The sequence below is a fragment of the Malus sylvestris genome, chromosome 13, assembly GCF_916048215.2.
Source record: "Malus sylvestris chromosome 13, drMalSylv7.2, whole genome shotgun sequence".
In the NCBI taxonomy this organism is placed as follows: Eukaryota; Viridiplantae; Streptophyta; class Magnoliopsida; order Rosales; family Rosaceae; genus Malus; species Malus sylvestris.
In genome coordinates this window covers 14,347,194-14,373,995 of record NC_062272.1, presented here as the reverse complement: position 1 = coordinate 14,373,995, position 26,802 = coordinate 14,347,194, and the positions used below count along the sequence as shown (strand labels likewise).

Sequence of the window (26,802 nt, the reverse complement as noted above, 5' to 3'; positions counted from 1 at the left end):
AAAGTATAAAAATAAATTATTGAATCGATAATGTCCAAAAGTGATATTCAGGTCAATAATTTTAGATTAATTATCAAATTAATGGACTGCATATCACTTTTAATTAATTCAATAGATCGAGACCAAACAGGGTTGATTGTGGAAGCAAAAATAATAATAACATTCGGGTTAAAATGATTTAAAATGCCAAAAATTAGCATTGGGTCAAAAAAGTATAGCCTAAAAACAGGTTTGGGCTAGGGTGCCGAGAGTAGGGCAAAGCCCTAGGGGTAAATGGGCTCGGGTATTGCTGCAAAAGCAGCCCATATATGACTATAGGCCACGGGCTGGGACAGGTGAGTCCAGTAGCAGCAACTGCTGGCTTTTGGGTTAAATGTGGGGCACGAGTCAGGCCCAGCATAACACTAGCCTTGGGTTGGCATGGGAAGCCCAGGCGAGGCTGGGTCCAGGTTGGGTCAAGCCAAGCCCAGCAGCAAAGGCTGCGGGCGAGTGGGTCGGGGCTTCATGGCACAACCCAGAGGGCCAAGGACTCGCAGGACATCGGGCCAAAAAGCTGCAGGCTTTTGGTTGGGCCAAGGGACTTCAGGCCCATTAGTTTCATTAGGCCAAAGGCCTTGGGATGTCTGGGTCAGTGCAGCAAGCCCAAAAGCTGTTGCCGTGTGGTCCATATGACTGTGCTTCAGGCCAGTGATGGTCCGATAATGCCACAGTGGTGTTGCACAGTGCCCAACGTAAAAATTTTCCCTTTTTTTTTCCGACATAATTAGCGTTTGAAAACCCTAGAATTGCTTCTAATTTATTTATATGTTTTGACTCACAAATTCCACATAGCAATTTAATTGCATAATGCATGAAACATATACATATTGACAAATATATGAACATATACAATATACACATATATATATATATATATATATCATAAGGAAAATATAAACATAAAGGGGTTCATGCATCATGGGGAATGTTTTCATGCTTCGTGGACGTTTCAAATATCTTCCTTTATTTTAAGCATAGCTGATTGGCAGAAAACAAAAAAGAGTCTTTGAATTTTGTGGAAGATAGCCTCTTCCTATGATCCGTAAATTCCTCAGCTTCTGGAAAGAGTGTGCTGATAACGTGTTGTAGGCCTATTTGACTGAGCTATTCTAAGGGAATAGAGAGGGAGGGGGCCAGCGGTAGCAAGAGATAAGAGAGAGATTTAATTGTGAGGTGTGTGTTGTATCATCTCATTGTGCCTTTAGTTATAGTAGCAGGATAGGTAAAAACTTTACCCCTTTAGGATTACAACTCTTAATAAGTAATCAACTCATAATAGGAATATAAGAGATATTCCTAGATCTACTAGGATTTACACAATCACATTCCTATTATAAATATGACTGCAACAAATTTTTGTTTTTTTTGTTTTTTCTGAAAAGTTTTAGTTGTCAATTGTATATATTCATATTTTTTATTGGGTTAATTACATACTTATTGGAATTTTTTGAGTTTTCACAAAAATTCTTTCGATTTTGAAAGTAACACAAAAACCCTTGATGTTTCAAAATCATTTCACAAACCTCATTCCGTTAGAGTTTCGATTTATATTGACATTAGCATAAAATAATTTTAATATGACATAATTAACCTTATAGCTATCCCACTTTGTAACCAAACACCCCAATTCACTCATATTCTACATTAGATAGACTCCAATGTAGAAGATTGGGTGAATCGATAGGCATAGGGCTAACCAAAACTTGTTAAAGCCTATAAATATATTACTTTCTAGTCATTCATGCAAGCTAAACTTGAAATCTTCCACTTAAAAGTGAAGAAGATATCATATAATTGTAGCTAATTAGTAGATCTTCAACGAATTGATATTTATATTTTGATTTGATAATTCCAGATAATTGTGTTACGATTAGATAATAAAACTTATTTAATGGTGTAGGTTTGGTAGTTCATTTGTCAAAGTCATCAAAGGGAATCAAAGTTAATTACGATTTGACCACTTAGTATTATGATCTAGCGGTATTCATCTTCATTAAGTTAACTACGATTCCTTAGTTGTGAGAATTAGATAAGTGTAAAATTAGAGGAAATTGGAGGAATGGTCCCTGAACTATGATCGAAATGTAGTTTTGGTCCTTAAACTTAAAATTCATTAGATTTGGTCCTTGAACTTAACAAAATGTAGAGCATTGGTTCCTCCATACTAACATCGTGAGATTTTCTGTTAGTTTGATGACGTGGTCTTTGTGGGCTCCATATTTTTGTTAACTAAATGCCACGTGGCTTAAAAATTCAAAATAAAAATAAATACAAACATAGAGAAAGAAAAAAAATGAAAGGGAGACTTTGGATACGGTCTTTAGCTATGAATATTCTTTTATTAAAACCTTGTTGGTTTTTAATTTTTGATCAAGGTCCCTGAAATTAATGTGATAATTTATTTCTATGTAGGTTACTATATTTTTTAAATTAAAAATTAGAAATTTTAGTTGTTTATATAAATGAGATTTTAAATAAAAAACCATAATTTTTGGATTAAAATTATTAAAATATAAATATTCTATTGTGTGTGTGTGTGTGTCTATATATAAACATGGGTACATTCATAATAATTAACCAAAAAATTTATTGTATCAAAACATGGGTACATTCTTCAAAATCACAACAACAAAAAAAAAGATATTAGGCTTAATAACATTAGTAAATTTCTTAAATTAAACTTCACATGGATACATTTTCAAATCAAAGAAAAAAGAATTAATGTACCATATAAGTTTAAAAATGGATTAGAAAAAAAATTGAATAGATTTCATGACACACCCCGACCCGGAATGTTCACTAGGACTTCAAATCAAGCTGTGCTGGCCGACACTTGGAATGTGAAGAAGCTATAAAATGTGATGATGTGGAAGATTGTGAATAAATTTAAACCTAAGAGTGCCTAAATACCAGAGTGCACCTGTGAGCAAGAATGAACTCACTTCACACGTGACGTTAGAGCATGAACAAGTATAGAATAGTGAATTAAGAATTGTACCTCGAAATAATCTCCAATACTAAGAATCACCACAAATCTTCGACAATAAGAAAGCTCAGCTAATAAAACCTAGAGGGTGAAGACAAGACAAGGTGAGTGGCCTTGTAAGTAAAATTTTAATAGAAACAATGTAAAACATTATAACCCCTCACTACAACACCTGTATAGTTTCCTGAAAATTCATAATATACCACAACACAGCATTTCATCAATAATATCAAATAATCATGCGATAAATAACTCATACTAGTACGCAAGTTGGAGTCACCTAGGGTGACCTGTACAACTTACCCATATCTCATCACATATGCCAGTTCATAACATATTTATTACATATGCTAGCTCATCACATATGTTAACTCGTCTCTTATTCATGACATACGCTAGCTCATCACATATGTTAACTCGTCTCTTATTCATGACATATGCTAGCTCATCACATACTCATCACATATGCTAGCTCATCTCTTATTCGTTACAAATGCTAGCTCATCACATACTCATCACATATGCTAGCTCATCACATACTCATCACATATGCTAGCTCATCACATATCTCATCAATCGTGGCTAGCATATAAGTTGGAGTCACCTCTAGTGACCTGTACGACTGTACTCATATTTCATGAATCATTACTAGCACATAAACCGGAGTCACCTCTAGTGATCTATACGGCACTACGCCTGCACACGAGTCGGAATCACAGTAGTGGTCTGTACGATATGACTGGGTGTAAATGAATACGCTCAAGTGCTACAATCAAGTGAAGAGTCACCTACGAGTCGGAACCACCTATAGTGGTCTGTACGACAGGCCTGTGCACCTACCTTGAATTCAAGGTGAGCATATGGTGCGGGAGGTGAACATTACGTGAAGGATTGTGCCCTGGCCACGGGCGGGAGCACTAACACCAAGGTGCAGGTTTATGAGCTTTGAATGCATCTAATACAACATGTACGACTCATAAGCAACATGTACGACAATGCTAGAGTTGCCTACTATTGCAACTTGTACGACAGTGTTGGAATTTCTTTAAACATAAATGTAGTCATATCATAACCCCATCAATTCAACTAATATCATATACTTACTTGAACTTACCCAAACTTACATGTGTCCTGCATTCACCTTTGCACTTCAGAGCGTTCACAATAATTATGTGCAAGGAATATACATATGGATATGCCATGATGAAATCTAAAATAAAAACATTTCATAGTATTTCCAATTACATAATACGGTGTACTAACTATTAATCACCAAAACATAAAGTTAAAACGCACATTTTTCACCAATATCCCTCACATTGCTCAATTCCTTAAACAAGGCTATTGTCTCGATTATATAATCTCATTTCTTATTGGCTGCATCTAACGTCTTGTTAGACTGCCTACGTACTCTAAACAGGGATCAAGCCATTCGTAGTTCACAATAATCATTTATAGTAATACGCATATGGATATATCACGATGAAATCTAAACTCAACCATCTCATAGTATTTTATAACATATAAATATATATATATGTCATGGCATAAATTTCTCAGTTTTATTTAAAAGCATTTATAAAATTATCAATCATGAAAAATATGATAAGCAAGGAAAGATCCACTCACCTGGAGTCCGCGCTACAACTTCCTAGCACAAACATCGAGGTGTCACAAATGATCGGCGCCTGTGACCAATTGTCAAACCATATCTCAGAATTCTCGTTGATACAATACATAACTTACATCGCACATGAGTCTACGTAATTCGGTCCAGAAGATCTACAAATCAGATCTTTGATCTCCGTAACTTCCAAGGATCCACATTATGCTTCTAGAATAACATACTAAAGTTTCGAAACGATCCAACAGTCGGATCTCCACCAATTGCCAAAACCAAGTGGCGGTTAACATTTTATTTTACGAACTTACAAATCCAATTCGAGAAGATTCGTACGTCGGATTCCCAATCCTTAAGTTCCTATATTCCTCAAATATTATGAATAATAACCTATTAAAGTTTGATGACGATATAACGATCGAATTGTCGATTCATATAATGGCCTATTAACGTATCTTAGAGAATTTTGGTTCTAACGATCAATCTACGTCATTCAATTCTCCAAAATGAATTCAAGGCTTCAAATATAGCCTTAAAATATCATTGGCGGCCCTTTAGCCACGCGCCGCTGTGGGTGGCGATTGGTCGCCCCGACTCGCCAGAAAAATCAACTATCTCTAAAAATTACCAAAATTTTCAGATTTGAAGATATCAATGAGTAGAACAACTTTCATACCTGTGACCAAGGCCAATTTGGCCTGGAAAAGCTCTAATTTCATCAAAACCCGTCGGAACCCTAGAATTAGGTGTGCTTCGATTCGACCTCCAAATGTGTTCCGACGCCTCCACCACTAATTGAGCTTTGTTCCTGGGTTCTAGGGAAGTCTAGTGGTGGTAGCAATTTGCTAGATTACCTTCACGATCTTCGGATTTTGTCATGGCACCCTCGGAACCCATAGTTTCGTTATACTCGAATTCAAGCTCAAATCCTATAAAATTTGATTGGGAATGGAAGAGGAAAGGACTAGGGGATGATTGGGAATGGTTTCTTGGTCCAAATTCGTGAGAAATCCGATGGAAAACCATCGGAAAATATGGAGAATTGGACTGGGTGTACACAGGTCATGGGATGGGAACCCCGTTTCCCCCCTTTTTCCCCCGCTCTCCACTCTCCCTCCTTTCCCTCCTTGCTTCTGCTTCTGCTTCTGATTGGGCAGTCTTCTCTCTTCCTCTCCTTTGATTGGGCAGCAGCCCTTCCCTCTGTTCTCTCTCCCGTCCCCCCTCCTTCTTCCTCTTTTTCTTCAACTATTTTTAAAATCACTAAATGATAAACAAAATATATCATTATAAAAATGTATAAAATATATAAATAACGACTAAACAAAAGTACTTCTCGGTTTTATAATTCCGTAACGTCGAGTACTTCAAGAAAACACTAAGTATTAATTCATACACCTCGCTATACGTTGGTTAAGACCCTCGCCTCTAAAGGCATTTTCGTAAAATCACACTTTTAAATTTTGTAAAAACGTAAGATTTGGGACAGGTTGTCACATTTTATATAAAAAAAAGGTACATTTTACATATAACAAATTGATATATTTAAGAAAGAGTATATTTTTAGATTAAAAAGTTTTACATGAATGGGTACATATAATTAGCATGGGTTCATTTAGCAAAATAAAATGTACAAATAAAAAAAATATGGGTACAAATACAAAAAAACTTTAAAAAATAAGGGCACAAAAAGAAATTAATATATGGGTACAAATTAAAACTAAAAAGAAAATTGGTACAAATTAAAAAAGAATTACAAATTAAAAATGGGTATAAACTAAAACTAAAAATATATGATAAAAAATTTAGTCATAAATATAAATATACTAATTGTAACATTTTTAACATTAAATGAATATATTAGAAATAAAAAAATATTTTATTATTGAAATTATTAATGATGTTATTAATACAAGGACCTTGATCAAAAATTGAAAAGGAATAAGATTTTAATCAATAGAATAGCAAAAAGAATGATGATAACCTAATGATATTTTTAGGGTGTTTATGTTAATTGGTGCTATGTCACTAATGACGAGTTCAATACTTAACTATTTTTAACAATTATGGCTGGGATATTGCTTAGTTTAGCTCAAATTCCCCGCCCCTTAGAGGAAAATATCATTGTAAATATGTTTTGGTTGACTGATGATAATCTAGCCTCAGTAATGTTCACTTGGGTCATAAAAAAGAAGGATATTTATAACCGTATGTCATATCAGAGCATAGTTTGTTTGCCTTTGTGTGTTTCTTCCATTTGTTTTTGGTCCTTGGACGTTTCTGTTTCTGTTCCTTCCCCGTTCAGGTGAAATAACTGATTTTCGATCTGTAAAATTGTTTTCTATGAGTCTATGACGTTGTATCAGCACACCACCTGTTAATTTAACATGTTTATTGTTCTATGCAGGATATGAGGCTCCAAACTTGAGGTATGACTTGTTGCATATCCGTTTTACTACAGCTACTTTATTTGTGTTGCAGGGTGTGATGGATTAGTTCACTGAATTGCATTTTTCGTGATTTTGGACCTGCTTGATGTCTTGATGGACACTTTGAAATAATTACTTATCGTTAAGGGAAGGATCAGAAAGATTATAATAGGTTTACATGCAACTAAACTTTCAAATTGTTACAATCATTAGTTTAAGATCATATATTAGACGTAGCAACTATCGAGCTCCCTACTTTTGAAACTGGTATTTCCTTATGCTTAGAAGATCATCTCTTGCATCTTGATCTGAGTTTATACGATCCAGAAAGATAGACTGGGATAGTTTATCCTTTTAGTTCCCAACATCATCATTTTTTTTTTCGGATCACAGTTGTGTTATTTACTTGATCAATCACTATATCATGTGCGTGTTTTCATAATATTATGTACCCTTCAACTGATGCCACCTACCTTCTGTTTTGAAGGAAGCTTGCAGACAAACTTGCGGCTACTGGCTTTTTTATTGCGGTCCCTGACTTCTTTTACGGAGACCCTTTTGAATTAGGAGAGGACGGATTTGCCGCTCTCCCTGGCTGGATAAAACATCATGCACCGGTTGGTTCATATAAAATGTTTTAAGATTCTTATTGTGAAATTCTCTTTTTGGGGCAGTTTTAAATTGAAGATGCGTGTGGCTTCAGCTTGATTGTGCAAGTATTGTTGAAATGTTTCGCTCTTCTAAACAGGACAAAGCATTCGAAGATGCAAAACCAGTACTTGAAGCTTTAAGAAGTAAAGGTGCTTCTAAAGTTGGTGCTGTAGGATTCTGTTATGGGGTTGAGCTCATTTTCCCTTTCTGGTGGATTCTTCTCTTTACTCAATAATTTATGTTCCGGTTTCAGTTTAATAGAACGTCTCATGTTTCTACAATTTTTTTTCTTCTTTTCGGATTGTTCATCCTTAATTTATTAGTTCAACTTCAACCTATGGGAAAATGTTTCGGTTGACATTGAATCATTTGTGCTGTTTTCAGCCAAGGTTGTGGTTGAACTTTCAAAGCATGACTATATCAAAGCTGCTTCTTTGTGTCATCCTTCATTTGTCACTCTGGATGATATCAAGGGTAAGATTTCACTATTTAATATTCAAGAAATACTTAGTGTAGGTGTTAATTTAAACGAACACATACCTAAGTTTTCTAAGTGTGTAAATAGAAAAATAAAACCAGTTCGGTCTGAGTTTATTGATATATTCCTGGAACTAAATTGCAGCGGTTAAGATTCCCACTCAAATACTTGGAGCTGAGATTGATGGTACGTCTCCACCTGAACTCGTGAAACAATTTGAGGAGGCTTTAGCTGCAAGGTCTGAGGTAGGAACTAGGAAATATCTTGACTGAAAGACTCTTCAATGATTTCAATGTATTTGTTGATTTTAGTCATGGACATCCCTATAACCCTTGAGATGACTTCGGGTTTAGTCGTTCTCATTCTGTCATGGGTTATTGGTAGAACTACGTCACGAATTATAGGTCGAACTTGCCCTTACAAAACCAAAGGTCTTAGACATTCTACCTTCTTAACGTGGCTCTGTTTCTTCAATGTTTCGCGTTATGTATTTGGAATGACTCTTGGTTTTATGGAACCACAGATTACAAGCCAAGTGAAGATATTCCCGAAAGTGGAACACGGGTGGACCACCAGGTACAACGTTGAAGATGAAGCAGCTTGTAAGGCTGCCAAGGAGGCTTATGAAGATTTGATGGAGTGGTTCTTGAACCTTCTTTACTGTGAAGAGGTTTTTTCTGATATATTAGAATAATTTGAACCCTATCGTATCGTATCAACTGCATCCTATTTACCGAGAGATTTTTCAGTGTGACCGCCACACAAGACGGTACACTACGTGTTTCTATGTAAATGATTAGATATGTGTGTTAAAAAGTTAATAGCTTAAAAATTAAAATTTTTCACCACTTACATAAAAACACATGGTGTACCATTCGTGTTCCCGTCACAACTAAAAATTTTCCCTATTAACTATGGACCACAGTAATGCCTGCATTTTTATGTGCAAATATTTTTGTGTAAAATTTGTCGCTTGGAAGGCTAAAGGTTTGAGAATAATATGATGCTTTAAAGTTTGAAATTTGGTTAGTGGTATAATTCTTGCTCAGACGTTTGATGATGTTGATTAATGCATCATAAAATAAATAAATTTTGTTATTTTAAGCCAATTATCGGAACAAAACCACACATTAAACTATTTTATGTAATACAAGAGATTTTCTGGATAATTGCGGAACGTGAGTAACTGTTTAATTTGCACAAGTCAGTCAACTGTCTTGTTGTACTGCTTTTGGAGGGACATGACATGGATCCTTTCCGGATTCATTGGTCTTTATCCATCAAATTCCGTAGTTCAGATCATTGAAAATTAATTCAACAGATAAAATTATTATAACTTTTAAAACGAACTTCTATTTATAATATTTAAAATCAAATTTCAATGATCCGAATTATAAGAATTGGCAGATTAGGATCAATGGATCCGGAGGGGATTCCATGTCCCTTTTGGAGTGCCATGGCCTTGGAGTCTTGGACTGCGGTTATTAGTTATTCTCCTGAACTTCAGGCTTAGGTCATTCATCCCGTCAACTCAAAAATAAAGAATTGAATAAATTAACAAATATCGAATTCCGATGAATCTGCTGACCATGAACAAATTTCCAAATTTTTTACGTACCAGAGAATTATTTCCCATTTATAAAGCTGTGCTAGCTCAATCAAACACTGACAAAGAGTGTTTGTGTTTGTGAATTCAGAGAAAAAGAAGAAGAAGAGAGAAATCATGGCAAGCTCAGAGTGCTGCTTAAACCCACCAGCCGTGAACCCGTCCAGCGGTTCCGGCCATGTCAAAAAGCTGGGCCGGTTCGATTCCTAGGTCGCTGGCTCCCTGACTCCAAGCTTTCAGTTCTTATCGTCCATGACGCTTTTGGTACTTTACCCACCACTCCAAAAGTCTTTTTTTTAACTTGTTTCAAAAATTTGTGTTTTTTGTTCAGTTTATGATTTGAGTTTGTGAGTTTGAGTTGTGTGTGTGTGTTTTAGCTTAATGGGTACTGGTTTTTAGCTTGTGTGAATTAATGGGTGCAAGAATTGCACGTCGGATAATTGATAAAATTAATCTAACCTACATATGTTGAGGGGTTTTACTTCTAATTATATCGAGATCGTATGTATCTTACTGTCTATTTTACGGTGTGTCAGCAACGGACTGCTGACTCATCTTTCTAAAATCTTTAACACTCTACATATGTTTGATTAATTGATGGAGGAATCAGTTTTGACATTTTCGTTTTCCTTTTGGCTTTGTGGGTGCTGTGCTTATGTTTGATTAATTGATCAACTATTTACTTGTTCCCCAATTTCTGTTCTTTCTTTCTTCTGTTTTTGCATGATTGATGTTCTTTCTTTCCCAGTTTGCTTCCAATTGGGAATTCGAATAGGCGTAATTGATATTCGATCCTTCAAACCATGTCTCTACTATACAGTTGCTTGCTGGTATTCTATCAGCAAACTACTTGTTCATGTTACATTTTGTCACGCCCCGATCCCAACGTATGTTTAAGATCAACACGTGACGTCACTAAATACCCCATATATCTAACATACTCAATCTCCGAGATATGGACAAAGCACAACTCATGATTCAGATTGGCTGCATCTAACCTTTTCGTTAGATTGCGTGCGTACCCTAAATAGGGATCAAACCATTCGTAGTTCACTATTTGTTAAACTCTAAACTTTTCGTAAAATACTTCCTAGCAAAAAACCTAGAGTATCCACTACACATCAACCATAAGCCCAACAAGTGTTGTCATCATGCCATTCACACACACATGTGCTTTCCAACACCATTCTACAATCACATCAATCAATAACACATACAATACACCAAAATGTAAGGCTAGAGCGACACAGTTCGACTGAATCCTACATCTTTGAAGAATGTGACCACTCAACAAAATCCAACAACATCAGGTTCCGGACTACTCAACGGAACCAAAATACCAAATGGGATTATGGACCACTCAACATAATCCAAACCAAGATACGATTCCGGACCACTCAACGGAATAGCAGAGTAGAAGGGATTCCGGACCTCTCAACGGAATAGCAGAGTAGAAGGGATTCCGGACCTTTCAACGGAATCCGAGTGGATACGATTCCAGACCACTCAACGGAATCTAGACGGAGCAAGGAACCAGACCACACAACGGAACCCTACGGAACCTAGTTTCGGACCACTCAACGGAACCGAACGGAAGTCCAAGAACATAACAACGGCTCAAAGAAACAAAACATGAATCAAGTGCTCAATTTACAAACGCTTAACGAAATGAAACAAAACCAAGTACTAAATTTAGAACACGTCAACGAAGCGAGAAATGAAACAATATCGAAGCAAACAAAATCTCATGACAATGGGTTAACGGTCCACTACTAGCCCTTGCTTTTCACAAACAATCCAACATGTATTTCAAATCACATGCTTAAACCCCACCCCCAAATAATTGTAATTTCATAATTTTCCCCTAGAGTTTTATGAAATTTGCATTTTGGTCCCCTACTCTCATCCAATTAGAATCCCCTTTTCAGATTTTCTAAACTTCTCCTCCTCTCATTGCCTGCCACGTGGCAGACCCTCAACCCTCCTCTCACAGTCCGCCCACTGGTCATCCACAGTACCCACCCTGTTTGAGTTTTAGTATATAAGATATAATCTTACAAAGGATAAAAATTAGTATTAAAATATGGGTGAGTCATATTTAGAATAGGGATGTGATTGTGTAAATTCTAGTGAATTTATGAATATCTCTTATATTCCTATTATGACCTATTTGAAGTTGTGATTCTAAAAGGGTAAGGTTTTTTCTATCCTAATACTATAAATAAATAAAAGCACAATAGTTTGATACAAACACACCTCACAATTAAATCACTATCTCTTTTCTCTAGCTACCACCGGCCCACTCTCTCTCTAATCCCTTATATTAGTTCAATCAAATAGGCCTACTACAACAGGTGAGAATATAAGATTAGGTTTCCTCTTCCTCCCTAAATCCTAACCTTTCTTTCTAATCAACTAGTCAACGAGTCAATTCAACTCTTTGTTGACGTGGTTTAACTGTGACCACAGAAATAAGAGTGAATGGGATGGGAGAGGGCAGACAAACCAGGTCCCTGTCCCTAACCACCCTATAAACCATTTGGCCAGATTAGATTAGCAGACTGTGTTTGTTTCAGAGAACCACAAAAACAAAAACAAAAATGTCAGGCCCTCAGTGCTGCTCCCACCCACCAACCCTGAACCCATCGAGTGGCTCCGGCCACGTTGAGAAGTTAGGCGGTCTCGACACCTATCTGGTCGGCTCCCCTGACTCCAAGGTCGCCGTTCTTCTCGTCTCTGATGTTTTTGGTACTTTCCCAACTCCTACCACTTCAAAAATCTCTGCTTTTTAATTTGGTTCAGTATTTTCTGCAATTTTTTTTTTCCATTTTATGGCATGGGTTTAGTTTCTTTATTGTGTTTTGATTGGTCTGTACGTGATTCTTGTTTAAAGGTTATATATTTTTAGGGTGTTTATGTTAATTCGTGTTATGTCACTGATACTACAGTCTAGCAATATTACTTGACTGAGGTCGATACTTAACTATTATGGCGGGCCTATTGTATAGTTTGGCCGAAATACCCCGCTCAGCAGAAAATATCATAGTTTGGAAGAAAATGTTAATAGGTGCTATAAATATGTATTTAGCCTCAGTCATAACAAGGAGGATCTTTGTAACTGTATGTCATATCAGAGCATAGTTTGTTTGCCTTTTAGTGTGTTTCTTTCTCCTGTTTCTGTTCCTTCCCCGATCAGTACTGTAAAATTGCTTCGTATGAGTCTATGACGTAGTATCAGCACATCACTGTTAATTTAACATGTTTATTGTTCTGTGCAGGATACGATGCTCCAAACTTGAGGTATGACTTGTTGCATATCCGTTTTGCTACAGCTCCTTTATTTTTGTTGCACGATGTGATGGATTGGTTCTCTGAATTGCAATTTTCGTGAATTTGAACCTGCTTGATGTCTTGGTGGACACTTTCAAATAAATACTTGTCGTTAAGGGAAAGAATGAGAAAGATTGTAATAGGTTACATGCAACTAAATTTTCAAGTAGTTACAACCATTAGTTTAAGATCATATATCGGACGTAGCAACTGTCGAGCTCCCTACTTTTGAAAATGGTATTTCCTTATGCTGAGAAGATCACCTCCTATATTTTGATCCGAGTCTATGCGATCTAGAAAGATAGACTGGGATAGTTTATCCTTCTAGTTTCCAACATCATTAAAAAAAAAAATTCGAAGCACAGTTGTGTTATTCACTTGATCAATCACTATATCATTTGCGTGTTCTCATAATCTTATGTACCCTTCACCTAATGCCACCTACTGTTTTGAAGGAAGCTGGCAGATAAACTTGCAGCTGGTGGCTTTTTTGTTGTGATCCCTGACTTCTTTTACGGAGACCCTTTTGTACTCGGAGAGGAGGGATTTGCCGCTTTCCCTGGCTGGATAAAACATCATGGAACGGTTGGTTCTCTTATCATGCAGAGATCAAGAAATTGTTTACTGATTTATAATGGAAATACTTTTACAAGTATCCCTTTGTGATTCTTAAATTCACATAAAATGTTAAGATACTTATTGTGTATTCTCGTTTTGGGGCTGTTTTAAGTTGAAGATGCATGTAGCTTCAGCTTGGAGGTCCAATTATTGTTGTTGTTTTTAAAGTTTATATGATCGTTTCCACCTCTGACACGAAAAAATACCTTATTTTGTGGTGTTGTTTTATATCCAAACTGTTGATTGTGCAAGTATTGTTAAAATGTTACGCTTCTAAACAGGACAAAGCATTAGAAGATGCAAAACCAATACTTGAAGCTTTAAAAAGTAAAGGTATTTCTGCAGTTGGTGCTGTAGGATTCTGTTATGGGGGTGAGCTCATTTTCCCCTTCTTGTGGATTCTTCTCTTTATTCTATAATTTATTAGTTCATTTTTCAGGTTAAAAGAATGTCCCGTCTTTCTACAATTTTTGTTTCTTTTCGTATTGCTTTTCATCCTTAATTTATTAGTTCAACCGATGGGATGCTTCCTTTGACATTAAATCATTTGTGCTGTTTTCAGCCAAGGTTGTGGTTGAACTTTCAAAGCATGACTTTATCCAAGCTGCTGCTATGTGTCATCCTTCATTTGTCACTCTGGATGATATCAAGGGTACGATTTCACTGTTTAATTTCAAGAAATATTTAGCTAAGTAGTGTAGGTGTCAATTTAAACGAACACTAAGTTTTCTATCATTTACGCTAAGAAAGTGTAAATAGAAAAATAAAATCTGTTCGGCCTGAGTTTATTGATTTATTCCTGGAACTAAATTGCAGCGGTTAAGGTTCCCACTCAAATACTTGGCGCTGAGATTGATAATATGTCTCCACCTGAAGTCGTGAAACAATTTGAGGAGGCTTTAGCTGCAAAACCTGAGGTAGGAAATATCTTGATCCAAACACTTTTCAATGATTTCAATGTAGTTGCTGATTTTAATCATGGACATCCTTATAGCCCTTGAGATGACTTCGGGTTTAGTCGTTCTCATTCTGTCATGGGTTATTGGTAGAAATATGTCACGGATTGTAGGTCGAACTTGCCCTTACAAAACCAAAGGTGTTCAAGGGCTTATATATTATGCTTAGATATTCTGCCTTCTTAATGTGGCTCTATTTCTTCAATGTTTCGCGTTTATGTATTTGGAATGACAGTTTGGTTTATGGAATCACAGATCAAAAGCCGTGTGAAGATATTTCCAAAAGTGGAACACGGGTGGACCACTAGGTACAACGATGAAGATGAAGCAGCTTGTAAGGCTGCCGAGGAGGCTCATCAAGACTTGTTGGAGTGGTTCTTGAACCATGTCAAGTGAATGGTATCGTCATTACTGTGAAGCGTTCTATTTTCAGTGAAGGATAAGAATAATTTGAACCTTATCGTCCCAACTGCATTCTATTTACTAAGAATCAGAACAATGTCTGCAATTTTATGTGCCAATATTTGTGTGTAAAATTTGTCGCTTGGAAGATTAGAGGTTTGAGAACAGCAAGGTTCTTTAAGGTTTGGAATTTGCTGAGTGGTATAATTCATGCTCAGACATTTGATGATGTTGATTAGTGCTTCATAAAGTAAATTTTTTTTGTTATTTTAAACCAATTATCAGAATAGAACCGCACATTAAGCGATTTTCTGTAATACGAGAGAAATATTTTCTGGATAGTTGCGGGATGCGAGTAACTCGTCAACATGAACAATACTCAGTCGAGTGTCTCGGTGGAGTGCCATGGACTTGGAGTCTTGGACTGCGGCTTAGCTCATTCCTTCCGTCATCTAAAAAATAAGTCATTCCTTCCGTCATTTAAAAAATAAAGAATTGAATAAAGGATTAAGTACCCAATATCAAATTTCGATAAATCTATTTTACCAGTAAATAATTTCCCCCCTATAAATATAGCATCTGCTGTCGTAGCTCAATCAAACACTGACTGAGTGTGTTGGTGTTTGTGAATTCAGAGAAAGAAAAAAAAGAAAGAAATCATGGCAAGCTCTGAGTGCTGCTCAAACCCACCAGCCCTGAACCCGTCCAGCGGCTCCGGCCACGTCGAAAAGCTCGGCGGTTTCGATTCCTATGTCACTGGCTCCCCTGACTCCAGGCTTTCAGTTCTTCTCGTCCATGACGCTTTTGGTACTTTACCCACCACTCCAAAAGTCTTTCTTTTTTTACTTGTTTCTAAAGTTTGCGTTTTTTGTTCAGTTTATGATTTGAGTTTGTGAGCTTAATGGCTTCTGGTTTTTAGCTTGTGTGAATTAATGGGTGCAAGAATCTCACGTCTGAAAATTGACAAAATTAATGTAACCTATATATATATATTGGTGGTTGTATATCTAATTATATCGAGGTCTTGTCTTACTATCTGTGTTACGGTGTGTTAGTAATGGGCTGCTGAGTGTCTGTCTAAAATCTCTGACACTGTTGCATATGTTAGATTAATTGATGGAGGAATCAGTTTTGACATTTTCCTTTTCCTTTTGGCTCTGTGCATATGTTTGATTAATTGATCAACTATTTACTTGTTCCCCAATTTCTGTTCTTTCTTTCTTCTGTTTTTGCATGATTGTTGTTCTTTCTTTGCTATACAGTTGATTGCATTGCTGTTCTATCAGAAAACCACCTGTTAATGTTACATTTGTTTGGCAATGCAGGGTATGAAGCTCCAAAGGCTAGGTATGACTCATTCCCACATCTGTTTTCTACAGCTAATTCATTTGTTTTGAATAGCTTGGCAGATAAGTTCTTCGAGTCGCGTTTTCTTGGATGACCTGGAGAACACTTTTGAAATTAAATACTCAAAAGTTACATTAATCTTCAAGGGAAAAAAAGGCTATAATAGGTCTAATGTAACTACATTTTGAATCGAATTTTACATCAAATACCTGTTCTGATGCCCTTTTCGTGACGCTTTCAATATATGATAGTTGGTCCTTCTAGTTTCCAACACCAGAAGTTCTTGTTTTGAAGACCAGTTGTGGTTTTCACCTGTATCACTATTAACTTCGTAAGATTGTCATATACGTTTAACTAATGCCACCTGCCCTTCTCTTCTCATTTCCATTTTTTAGTGTCAGCTCTGTACAATTGTAAATGATAGTTGGTCGGGCCCTTCTAGTTTCCAACACCAGAAGTTGTTGTTTTGAAGAACGGTTATGGTTTTCACCTGTATCACTATTAATTTTGCGAGATTGTCACATTGTCATATACGTTTAACTAATGCGACCTGCCCTTCTCTTTCAAAGGAAGCTTGCAGACAAAATTGCAGCTGCTGGGTTCATTGTTGTGCTCCCAGACTTCTTCAACGGAGACCCTTTTAATGGGGACCGTGCCTCTATACCCGTTTGGAGAAAAACTCATGCACCGGTTGGTTCTTTTGTATTGATGCAGATCTCTAAATATTTTGTTTATTTGTAATATAAGTCCTTTCACAAGTATCTGTATGTATGTGATTCGTGAATTTACTTAGACCTTGGGAGACATTTTCTTTTCAGCTTGGCAGCCCCAGTGTCATTGTTTTGGGCTTCATATGGTCTTGAACGATAGGATGTTTCCGCATCTCGACTATTGTGACAAAAAGTCCAAGGACCTTATATATTGGTGTTTTAAAATTTGATATGGAATTGTCTAGTGCATAAGTGCCGCTAAAACTGAGCTTATGAGCTCTTGTTGTCATGTCGATAGGAAAAAACAATCGAAGATGCAAAACTGGTCATTGAAGCTTTAAGAAGTAAAGGTGTTTCTGCAATTGGTGCTGCAGGCTTCTGTTGGGGTGGTGAGTTCATTTTCCTGCTTGCCGTTATGTATATCTATTTACTGTTTCATTAGTACTCTTCCAGTTTAACAATGTCTCATACCAGTAAGTGCTCATTTGCCTGCTCAATTCGTTACGGCATAGGTTGTTTCATATGACATTTGAATTATTTGTGCTGTTCTTAGCCAAGGGTGTCATTGATCTTGCGAAGCATGACTTTATCCAAGCCGCTGTTCTGTGTCATCCTTCATCTGTCACTCTGGATGATATCAAGGGTACGTTTTCTGTAATTACAGCCAAAATGTTTCTCCACACCCACTTCTCTCTGTTCCTACAGCAAAATTTAAAAACGACAACAAACCTGTGTTGCGCGATTCCTGTGCAGCCCTGGCTGCCACGTCTCATGGCTGCACAGTTTAGCATGAAAAAATGGTTGTGGGGGATTTTGGCAGTGAATGTTTTCTACACATTGAAATGGTCTAAATATAGCACTCTAATTATTGTTTTGAGTATGGAGATTTTAGAGGAAGAGAAACAAAACGTGGTATTACAATTCTTTCAAGAAATAACAAAAGTATCGTCAGATTATTGATCTGTTCCTGGTACTACTTTCAGCTGTTAAGGTTCCGATTTCTGTACTTGGAGCTGAGATTGATCAGATGTATCCACCCGAAGTCATCAAACAATTTGAAGAGGTTTTAACTGCAAAACCTGAGGTAGGAATACTCCTTCATCGATATTGATTTTGATTAATGCAGACTCCTTATAAGTGACTGTCTGTGTAATGGAATCACAGATTAAAAGCCATGTGAAGATATTCCCGAAGGTGGCACACGGGTGGACGTTGAGGTACGACGATGAAGACGAGGTGGCTGTCAAGGCGGCTGGGGAGGCTCATCAAGATTTGTTGGGGTGGTTCTTGGAGCATGTCAAGTGACTGGAACCATCAATGCTGAAGTGTTTTATCGTCACTTGGGAAGACGCAGTTAGTTTGGAGTACCTTAAATCCTCTCATCAATTGCTTTTTATCTCTAAGCGGTGGATTGTCCTAGTGACTGGAGCATTCTCTTTTAACCCACTACTTCCCGTGTTCAAACACTCATCTCAACCCATATACTTAAGTCAATAATTCAGCTTTGGCGAGTGATGGATTGCAGTTTTTATTTATGTTCAACCCACTATATCGCAGTTTAAAATTCTCTTATTTCTTTTTTAGTACAATTTAGAGAAGTAATATTATTTATAAGGCTTAATTGTAGCAATGATTTCTAAACTACCTCTAGTTAAATTTTAATCTTGGAACTCTGATATTAATTTTTTTGCTCCTCGAACTTAACAACGTGTTGCACCATTGGTCCTTATCACTAATGCTGTCTATTTTTCCATAAATTAGGAGTATGTTTGAAACTTCATCCCATACCCACATCACTGAACATGAATTCAAAAATGAGAAATGAGAAAGAAAAAAAAAAGGCCTAAGAAAATCAGATTTTTTATTGTACAAGAAAATTAAACGCATGGAAATTATTTTTGTAGTTTAATATGTGATTTGTTAGTTGTTTAAGTCCAGCCAGAGTTCGATCTTCCACCAATTATGAAACAAAACCAAAGTGTTAATTTGTGATTTAATTTTATATGGCTGGGCTGTCCAATGATGAAAAAGAAAAACATAAATACAGAACTGAAGATAAAGTAGTTCGGAGATCCAATTCATGATTATAAAAGATTATGCTTTGGAGATCCCATGTGATGCACACATGCACCTGGGCCGCCCGCCTGGGTAATGTAAATTAATGTTAGATTACTATTAGTACATTAATTACCTCTTAATTTCTATAACCAAAATAAGAGGTCTACTTATCAAAAGATCAATAATTTTTTAAGAAATTGTTATTGGCATTTTAAAATTATTATTGTGCACTCCAAATTTTCTTTATGTAAAATGAAGAATATATTTGTGAAGAATGCACAATAAGATTTTTAAAATGTCAATTCGTATATGAAACTTTAATGACGGTTAGGCTAGGCCTAGGTAACGAGCATTAATTATGTGCACACTTTTTCTTTATCTATTGGTTGTTGGTTGCGAAGTTTGAAAGGAGAACGTTATCCTTCAAAATATTGATCATAATCTCTACTAATTAATGAAACCTTATTTGTCAATCAAAAGAGAGTGAAAAGACAACTTAGTCTTCTATCACACAAAAAAATGATAGGCAATAATGTAATTTCACATGTCCAAATTTTATTATTTTTTATTCAAACCTCAACTACAGATGAATCTCTAATATTTAAAATAAAAAATAAAAAATAAAAAATAAAAAACCAAAAACAAAAACCTCCCACTACCCCCCCCCACGTTCTCTCTTTCCCTCTCTCATTCTCATTTTCTAAAAAAAATGTGTTCATACACACAAAGTGTGTAGGCAAATGCTAGTACCTTTCAAGATGAAAGCCATGTAACATCAACTTGTAAGATCGAGGGGAGATTTTTGTGTATCTTCAATTGTAAGTATTCACTAAGAAAGTTCATCAAACACTTTGAGGTTTGTTATCATTTGTCAAATTTTGTTACGTACATATCAACAAATATCAGTATATGCCCAAATAATCTGAATGGTGATATCGGAATCTGTTCAGTGTTATTGACGCAATCTGTCAAGTTATGCCTAGTAGATATTACATCAAACACTTCATAGACACAAAAGAGACGTGTACCGAATATTCAAAGAATCTTGAAAAACCTTTACATGTAAATTTTTCGGACTCAGAATGTATATTATCTTGGTAAACCAAAAACAATAAATAAAAGCCCAAACTGAATGGTAAAGAGGTCTTTTTACCACAAATATGGTTTATATGCAAATCGCTCTCTAAAATTATTATTTTATCAGAAATAAGTAATGCAAAATAATTGCCATCTTTAAACATTATGCTGTTTTCTCAGTTTAGTAATGTTCTACTGTTCTTCTCTGTCCCTATATCTCTTCGCTTCAAAGGCTCCGACTTGGAGTACGCTGTTCTGCGGTTCTCTCTCTCCCCTTTCTCTTCGAGATCCAGAAGCATTTCCACTCAGAAATCTCCAGTCTAATCTGCACATATTTGCCACTTCTTCAACTCCCAATTCTACTTAATCCAAAAGCACTTCTACTCTGCTCTGGAAGAACCCATTACCTTTTTCTCCAAAATAATCCTTTTTTTTTTGTTTTATATATATTATCTGGAAAACGTTAGAGATTACCGCCTTCTTTAGATCCTCCAAAGTTAGTTATTTTCTTTGGATTGCTTAGCAGAAGTCACACTTAATCTGGAAAATATTTGTTTCCAACTAAATTGGATACTTCCGCTAAACCATTTTAGCTGTCTCTTTTTGGACTAAAGCTCTTTGCTTTGCTCTCACAACATCAGAATTGGAATTGGGTTTTTTCAGTATTGTATTGGGTTTCAGATTTTGATCATTAGTTGGTGATATTTTGGAGATTTGGTCATCCGGGTGTTTCGATTTAAGTGGGATTTGGGTAATATTTTTGCTGCTTTTTTTGATCTGGGTCTGGGTTTTTTTTAAACCCAAGTGTTAGATGCACCTGTTGGATTGCTGCTTAGAAACCCTTTGGATGTTTTGTTGCTAAGATGCAGTCTGATCAAAGGAAAAAGGTAAATTCAATTACTTCTGATGTATTCCTGCAAAAATGCAAAACTTTTCTGATGTCCTTTTGATGTTTGCAATCATATGTTCATGTTGGTAGTTATTGATGATTTTATTGGAAGATTTGCTATTGCATTTGTTAATTTATTCACGATAATTGTTATTTACTTTGTGGTCCATGTTTAGTATATTTTTCTGCTGTATTATGCTATTATTTTTATATATGGACTGAACAGTGTGCCATGTTTGATGTCTCAGTTCTATGCCATTTTCTTCTGTGCATTTTTCTGTCAGGGAAAAGGCCCACTTTAATGTATTTGTCATATGAAGCTGTTGCTCAGTTTTCGTTTTGTATTGTAAAACATTTTATGGGTAATTCATGGACTAAAGGTTAATCAAACTGAAATACAAGACTTGCATAAGTTGCTTTTATGCTTAACATGTGCATCTCTGTTTTACTCAACTAATAAATAGTCAGTATCATTTACAAATCTTCTGTTTACATTTGTTGCTGTTTACCTCCTGTATAATGATAAACACTAGTAGTCTTCAGTAAAAATATAGAGGGAAATATTTCAAGAATATAACTAGTGGGTGTTCATCTTGGCTCCATGATGCTCTTACTGTGACATATACTAGGGTAGATTGGCATGATTTTCTTTGCATTTCAGTTATGCTTGATGCAGGGAAATAATTCCAAACATTCTTTCATCATCTTCTACTTAGATTTGCAAATGCGAATTATTCGGTGTTTTTGGTCTCGTTTAACATTGTAGTGTTGTGGAGGGTACAGACCAACTGTTTCCATTTGTGAATCATTTCAATTGCATACTGACCTATCTTATGGTTTTGGGTTGATGAAATGGTATGTTTATGATCATACAGTCATCTGCAGATGTGGACTTCTTCACAGAATATGGTGAGGGTAGTAGGTATAAAATAGAGGAAGTCATTGGTAAGGGAAGCTATGGTGTTGTTTGCTCCGCATATGATACACATACTGGAGAAAAGGTTGCGATAAAGAAAATAAATGATATCTTTGAACATGTATCGGATGCCACCCGCATTCTTCGCGAGATTAAACTTCTTAGGCTCCTACGTCATCCTGACATTGTAGAGATCAAGCACATCTTGTTACCACCATCCAGAAGGGAATTCAAAGACATATATGTTGTCTTTGAACTTATGGAATCTGATTTACACCAGGTTATTAAAGCAAATGACGATTTAACACCAGAACATTATCAGTTCTTTCTTTATCAGCTTCTTCGAGGCATGAAGTACATACACACAGGTAGTTTCATACTTTGTAATGACCTTGTTCGCAGTACATTTACAAGATTTAGCATTACTGCAGATTCTTTTTACCTCAAACTCAATTGGATCATGACAATACTGGTTCTGATTTTCTTTATATATTGGTTTTTGTAGCAAATGTCTTTCACCGAGATCTAAAACCCAAAAATATCTTAGCAAATGCTGACTGCAAGCTCAAGATCTGTGACTTTGGTCTTGCAAGAGTAGCTTTCAGTGATACTCCTACCGCTATATTTTGGACAGTAAGTTTCTCATTTAATAACTTGTGAGTTTCAATTTCCACATGGTATCAGATTTCAATGTTCTCTGCAATGTAAGTTGTTCAGGTCTCATCTATAACTTTCTCTTATCTATGCAGGACTATGTTGCCACAAGATGGTACAGGGCCCCTGAATTGTGTGGATCATTTTTCTCAAAGGTGCAAGAATAATTATCCCTTTCATTATTTTGGATGCAGTTTGATCCTTTCATCTGGTATTGTAGTTGTAGCTCCGTGTGCTATAATGATTCTTTAAGAAGTTTCCAACTGATTTCTTTTTGTGTGTGTGTGTGTTATTGTCCCATTGCATGTAATGCTTCTTCATCTCTTCTTTTCTCCAATTCACTTCTAATTTTGCAGTGAACATTAGCGCTGTGGAGATCTCACCATCTGCCCTTTTCTCCTTAACTTATTTTCAGTAGATTTAGGACATTTTATTTAATCTATTGTCATGGTTTGTAGCCTACAAGGAACTCAGCTCCTACCTAATATGCACTAGCAATCCTATATTGGTATTTTTTCTTCTGTTGGAAAAGAAATTAATTAATTAATTTTGGCATGCACTGGCAATCCTAATATGCACTAGCAATCCTATATTGTTAACCCTTTTGCTAACCAAGGCTTTGCCTGGAAAACAATACTGTATCTGTAACCCTTCCTATAATGGGTGCCGTTTGGCAGATTGTTAATAATTTTATACAATATAATATTAGAATGAGCCATACCTTCACTATCTTCTATGAAAATCTTTCTTTGGTTGGCCTTCCATTGTCTGCGAGGTTAACATTCCCAACTATTAGATATTGGAAGTACGTGTACTTCCTATATGGCATTGAACAGTAACCGTTTTAAGTTAGGTCATGCAGTCACCAATCATAGCCATCTCAGTCTACTGCAATGAATGTGTTCGTTTTACTTCTTCCTTTTCCAGGTGTGACTTTCAGTCTATTGACACTCTGTTTTCGATTTCCAGTATACACCTGCAATAGATATATGGAGCATAGGGTGCATTTTTGCAGAGCTCTTAACTGGAAAGCCTCTATTTCCTGGCAAAAACGTTGTCCATCAATTGGATCTGATGACTGAACTATTGGGAACACCATCTACCGATGCAATTGCCAGGGTCAGTTTCCTGTAATAAATTTATTTACAGTATTAACAAATCCTGACTATATGTTATTTTGTGTGTACATTTCATTGTCTGAGCTACTGTTTTCTGAGTCTAATTCTAAAATTTATCAAACAGGTACGCAATGAGAAGGCACGCAGATACTTGAGCAGTATGCGAAGGAAGAAGCAAATTCCTTTCTCCCAGAAGTTCCCTAATGCAGACCCACTTGCTCTTCGTTTATTAGAAAGAATGTTGGCATTTGAACCAAAGGACAGACCTACTGCTGAAGAGGTAAATTTTCATGCAAATTTTTCATTACTTTCTACTATGTATAAAATTCTGCTAATGGAGATATTCTTCTGCTTCGTTTAGGCTCTTGCTGATCCCTATTTTAAGGGTTTGGCAAAGGTGGAGAGAGAACCTTCTGCTCAGCCTGTTACCAAGATGGAATTTGAATTTGAGAGGCGAAGGATAACCAAGGAAGATGTAAGGGAGCTCATTTACCGTGAGACTCTTGAATACCATCCAAAGATGTTGAAGGAGTACTTAGAAGGATCTGAGCCAACTGGCTTCATGTATCCAAGGTATTCTCATCCTAAATTTTATATTATCAACCTAGTTTAAAATAGCCTAGTCATACATTTCTCTTACAACTTGGGAGCAGCCTCTCCATAAATGGGGGTAAGGCTAGCCGACATTCACCTCTCCCGGACCCTGCGTAAAGCGGGAGCCTTGTGCACTGGGTACGACCTTTATACATTTCTCTTACAAGAGTCTATTGTAGTTATAATCATGTAGATGTTCATAGTCTGGTCAACTTTCTGTATCTCATAACATAAAAATGTCTGGTCAACATTGTCGGTGTTTTAATAGAACTGTTACTCTGAGTTGTGAAAAGTTGAAGCACCTCGAAATAAAACCATGACTGCTCTTCCCAGTGAAGCAGATGATTTCTCGTGTTAACGTCAAGATGATCTGATCAAACTTTGGCACTGTACCAGGCTTCCATAAGAATGATTCTGTGATATTGCATCTGAAGCGTATAAACAAAGAAAACTGAAATGCACCACTTTAAGCCTATTTAGGGTTTCCTTGTGTAGTGAGGTGAACTGTCACTCTCAGGAGCCTTCACAGTTTGCTCTTGAGGTGGGAGGTATATAAGGTACAGGAATCGGTATACAAGTAAGATAGATATGCACGTCTTACAATCTTGAAAAGGCAAGAACTATGGCTTTATAATGTTAGTAGACAGAGTGTTAACAGATATTAGGTCTATTTCATGTAATCAAGTATTTGATTTGGAATCTAAACCTTGAATGTCAAATTTGGTGGATGAATAGCATGCAAACCACCGGGAGAGCATGCATACCAAGTTTCCTCCAATTTGCAAGCCTTATTGCTCTTCAAAGGAGAAAGCTTTATCTTAATTTTTAATATACTTGCTTTCTCAATACAGTGCTGTTGACCATTTCAAGAAGCAATTCGCTTATCTTGAGGAGCACTACGGAAATGGCACAACAGCTGTTGCGCCTGAAAGAACACATGCATCGCTACCCAGGTATCCCTTGTAGCTCCTGTTTTCTAAGCATCACCTGTGAATTCTATTAGTATTCTTATTGTATTGCTCGAAATCTGATTCGAAATCTGGGGATTGACTAAATTTTGTGCTTGTAGGGCATGTGTTTCATATTCAGATAACCAGGTACAGCATTCAACAGATGTGACAGATGACCTCTCAAGATGCTGCATCAAAGAAGTTGAGAAACCACAGACGGACAGGAGCAGTGGGATCGCTACAACAAGGCTCCCAATTCAAGTTCCTCATACCATCCAAGGTGCAGACATGATTACAAATAAATGTTGTTAATAGGGTGTCTGGTTTTTCGCCCTTTAGATGCTCTTGCAATATTTATCTTGTTCACATTAGTCACCTTACTTTTTTTTAAACTTGTAATGCTGCTTTTTGATGCAGGAGCTGCAAGGCCTGGGAAAGTTGTGGGCTCGGTATTACGCTTTAATAATTGCGGGGCAGCAGCTGCAGCAGAGGCTCTTGAGCAGCGAAGGGTGGTGAGGAATCCAGCTGCTCCGGCTCAATACCCTGCTGCAAGTGCAGCTTCATATCCTAGAAGAAATCTGCCCTGTAAAAATGAGAGGGGAGAATGTGAAGGTGTTGAAGGTTCCAACGGACTGCAGCCAAAGCCTCCGCAATACATACCGAGGAAAGTTGCTGCTGCTCAGGGTGGATCTGGTAGCCAATGGTACTGATTCTTTGGCGGGTTTATATGGTGGAATCCAATATAGCCATAACAAATGTTAGATGGAGCTGTTATCCACCGCATGGTAACCAGGATTGATCCATCACTAATTGAAACTTCATCAATTTAAGTGATTCGAATACCAGTTCCGGAGAATGCCACATCTGCGTGAAGAAGATTGAGCCCTTTCAATCTCCACCAGAGGAAGTTTAGCGAACAATTGTACTTTATATCACCAAGTGAAAGTGAAGGGGTTGTTGTATGATCGGTCTTCATGATTCCGCTACTCTCTGATTCGAATCAGAACAAAGACGTGAAGGGGCAGGTGACAACTTGAACGAAGAAATGCCAAGCTATGCATCGACTTACCTGGTTCTTTCCATCTGTCGTTTTTTTACCATAGTAACTGGAGTAATTTTTCGTTTCATCCTTTCTGGCGTAACGTCAATGTTTGTAGATTCACCTTGTATTTCTTTTCTACTCGAAATAGTGATCTCTCTCACCCTCCGTTTCTTGAACATGTTCGGAAATCTGTAGGGGGTTAACTGGTTTGATTTTGTGGTACTTTTACTGGCAAATTTAAACTTGTTTTGCTTGAATGGTACAGTGAAATACAACCGCTTTCAATTTTATGTTGTGATCCAGACTTCAGTATCTACTTTCATGCATGCACCTA

At 36.7% G+C, this 26,802-nt stretch overlaps 3 protein-coding genes and 1 long non-coding RNA gene across 7 annotated transcripts; all 4 read left to right on the top strand.

Annotated features, from left to right (window-relative positions):
- Window positions 1-8,204: 8,204 nt before the first annotated feature.
- Window positions 8,205-8,938, top strand: LOC126596828 (uncharacterized). Its single transcript, XR_007614033.1, has 2 exons — window positions 8,205-8,446; window positions 8,725-8,938. It is a non-coding gene; the product is annotated as an uncharacterized LOC126596828 (long non-coding RNA).
- Window positions 8,939-10,465: 1,527 nt separating this feature from the next.
- Window positions 10,466-18,734, top strand: LOC126596823 (endo-1,3;1,4-beta-D-glucanase-like). Of its 4 annotated transcripts, XM_050263484.1 has the most exons (8): window positions 15,482-15,547; window positions 15,749-15,920; window positions 16,439-16,460; window positions 17,030-17,150; window positions 17,469-17,559; window positions 17,724-17,813; window positions 18,154-18,254; window positions 18,335-18,734. In XM_050263484.1, exons 1-8 carry the CDS (start codon window positions 15,482-15,484, stop codon window positions 18,473-18,475), a joined length of 804 nt encoding a protein of 267 aa, XP_050119441.1. In that variant the 3' UTR covers window positions 18,476-18,734. The 4 variants fall into 4 exon arrangements, with proteins under 4 accessions (XP_050119439.1, XP_050119441.1, XP_050119438.1 ...); XM_050263482.1 differs by lacking the exons at window positions 15,482-15,547; window positions 15,749-15,920 and adding an exon at window positions 10,466-10,618 and having other exon boundaries at window positions 16,367-16,460; XM_050263481.1 differs by lacking the exon at window positions 15,482-15,547 and having other exon boundaries at window positions 15,657-15,920; window positions 16,376-16,460.
- On the top strand, window positions 12,408-15,387 carry LOC126596825 (endo-1,3;1,4-beta-D-glucanase-like). The gene is made up of 7 exons (XM_050263486.1): window positions 12,408-12,555; window positions 13,086-13,107; window positions 13,593-13,722; window positions 14,037-14,127; window positions 14,318-14,407; window positions 14,572-14,672; window positions 14,967-15,387. The coding sequence occupies exons 1-7, from the start codon at window positions 12,408-12,410 to the stop codon at window positions 15,105-15,107; spliced, it is 723 nt and encodes a 240-aa protein (XP_050119443.1). The 3' UTR covers window positions 15,108-15,387.
- A 1,729-nt stretch (window positions 18,735-20,463) lies between the features above and the next one.
- On the top strand, window positions 20,464-26,762 carry LOC126596820 (mitogen-activated protein kinase 15-like). Its single transcript, XM_050263476.1, has 10 exons — window positions 20,464-21,192; window positions 22,070-22,478; window positions 22,616-22,743; window positions 22,860-22,919; window positions 23,734-23,883; window positions 24,007-24,162; window positions 24,244-24,455; window positions 25,328-25,429; window positions 25,546-25,706; window positions 25,844-26,762. Exons 1-10 carry the CDS (start codon window positions 21,169-21,171, stop codon window positions 26,134-26,136), a joined length of 1,695 nt encoding a protein of 564 aa, XP_050119433.1. The 5' UTR covers window positions 20,464-21,168; the 3' UTR covers window positions 26,137-26,762.
- Window positions 26,763-26,802: the final 40 nt, after the last annotated feature.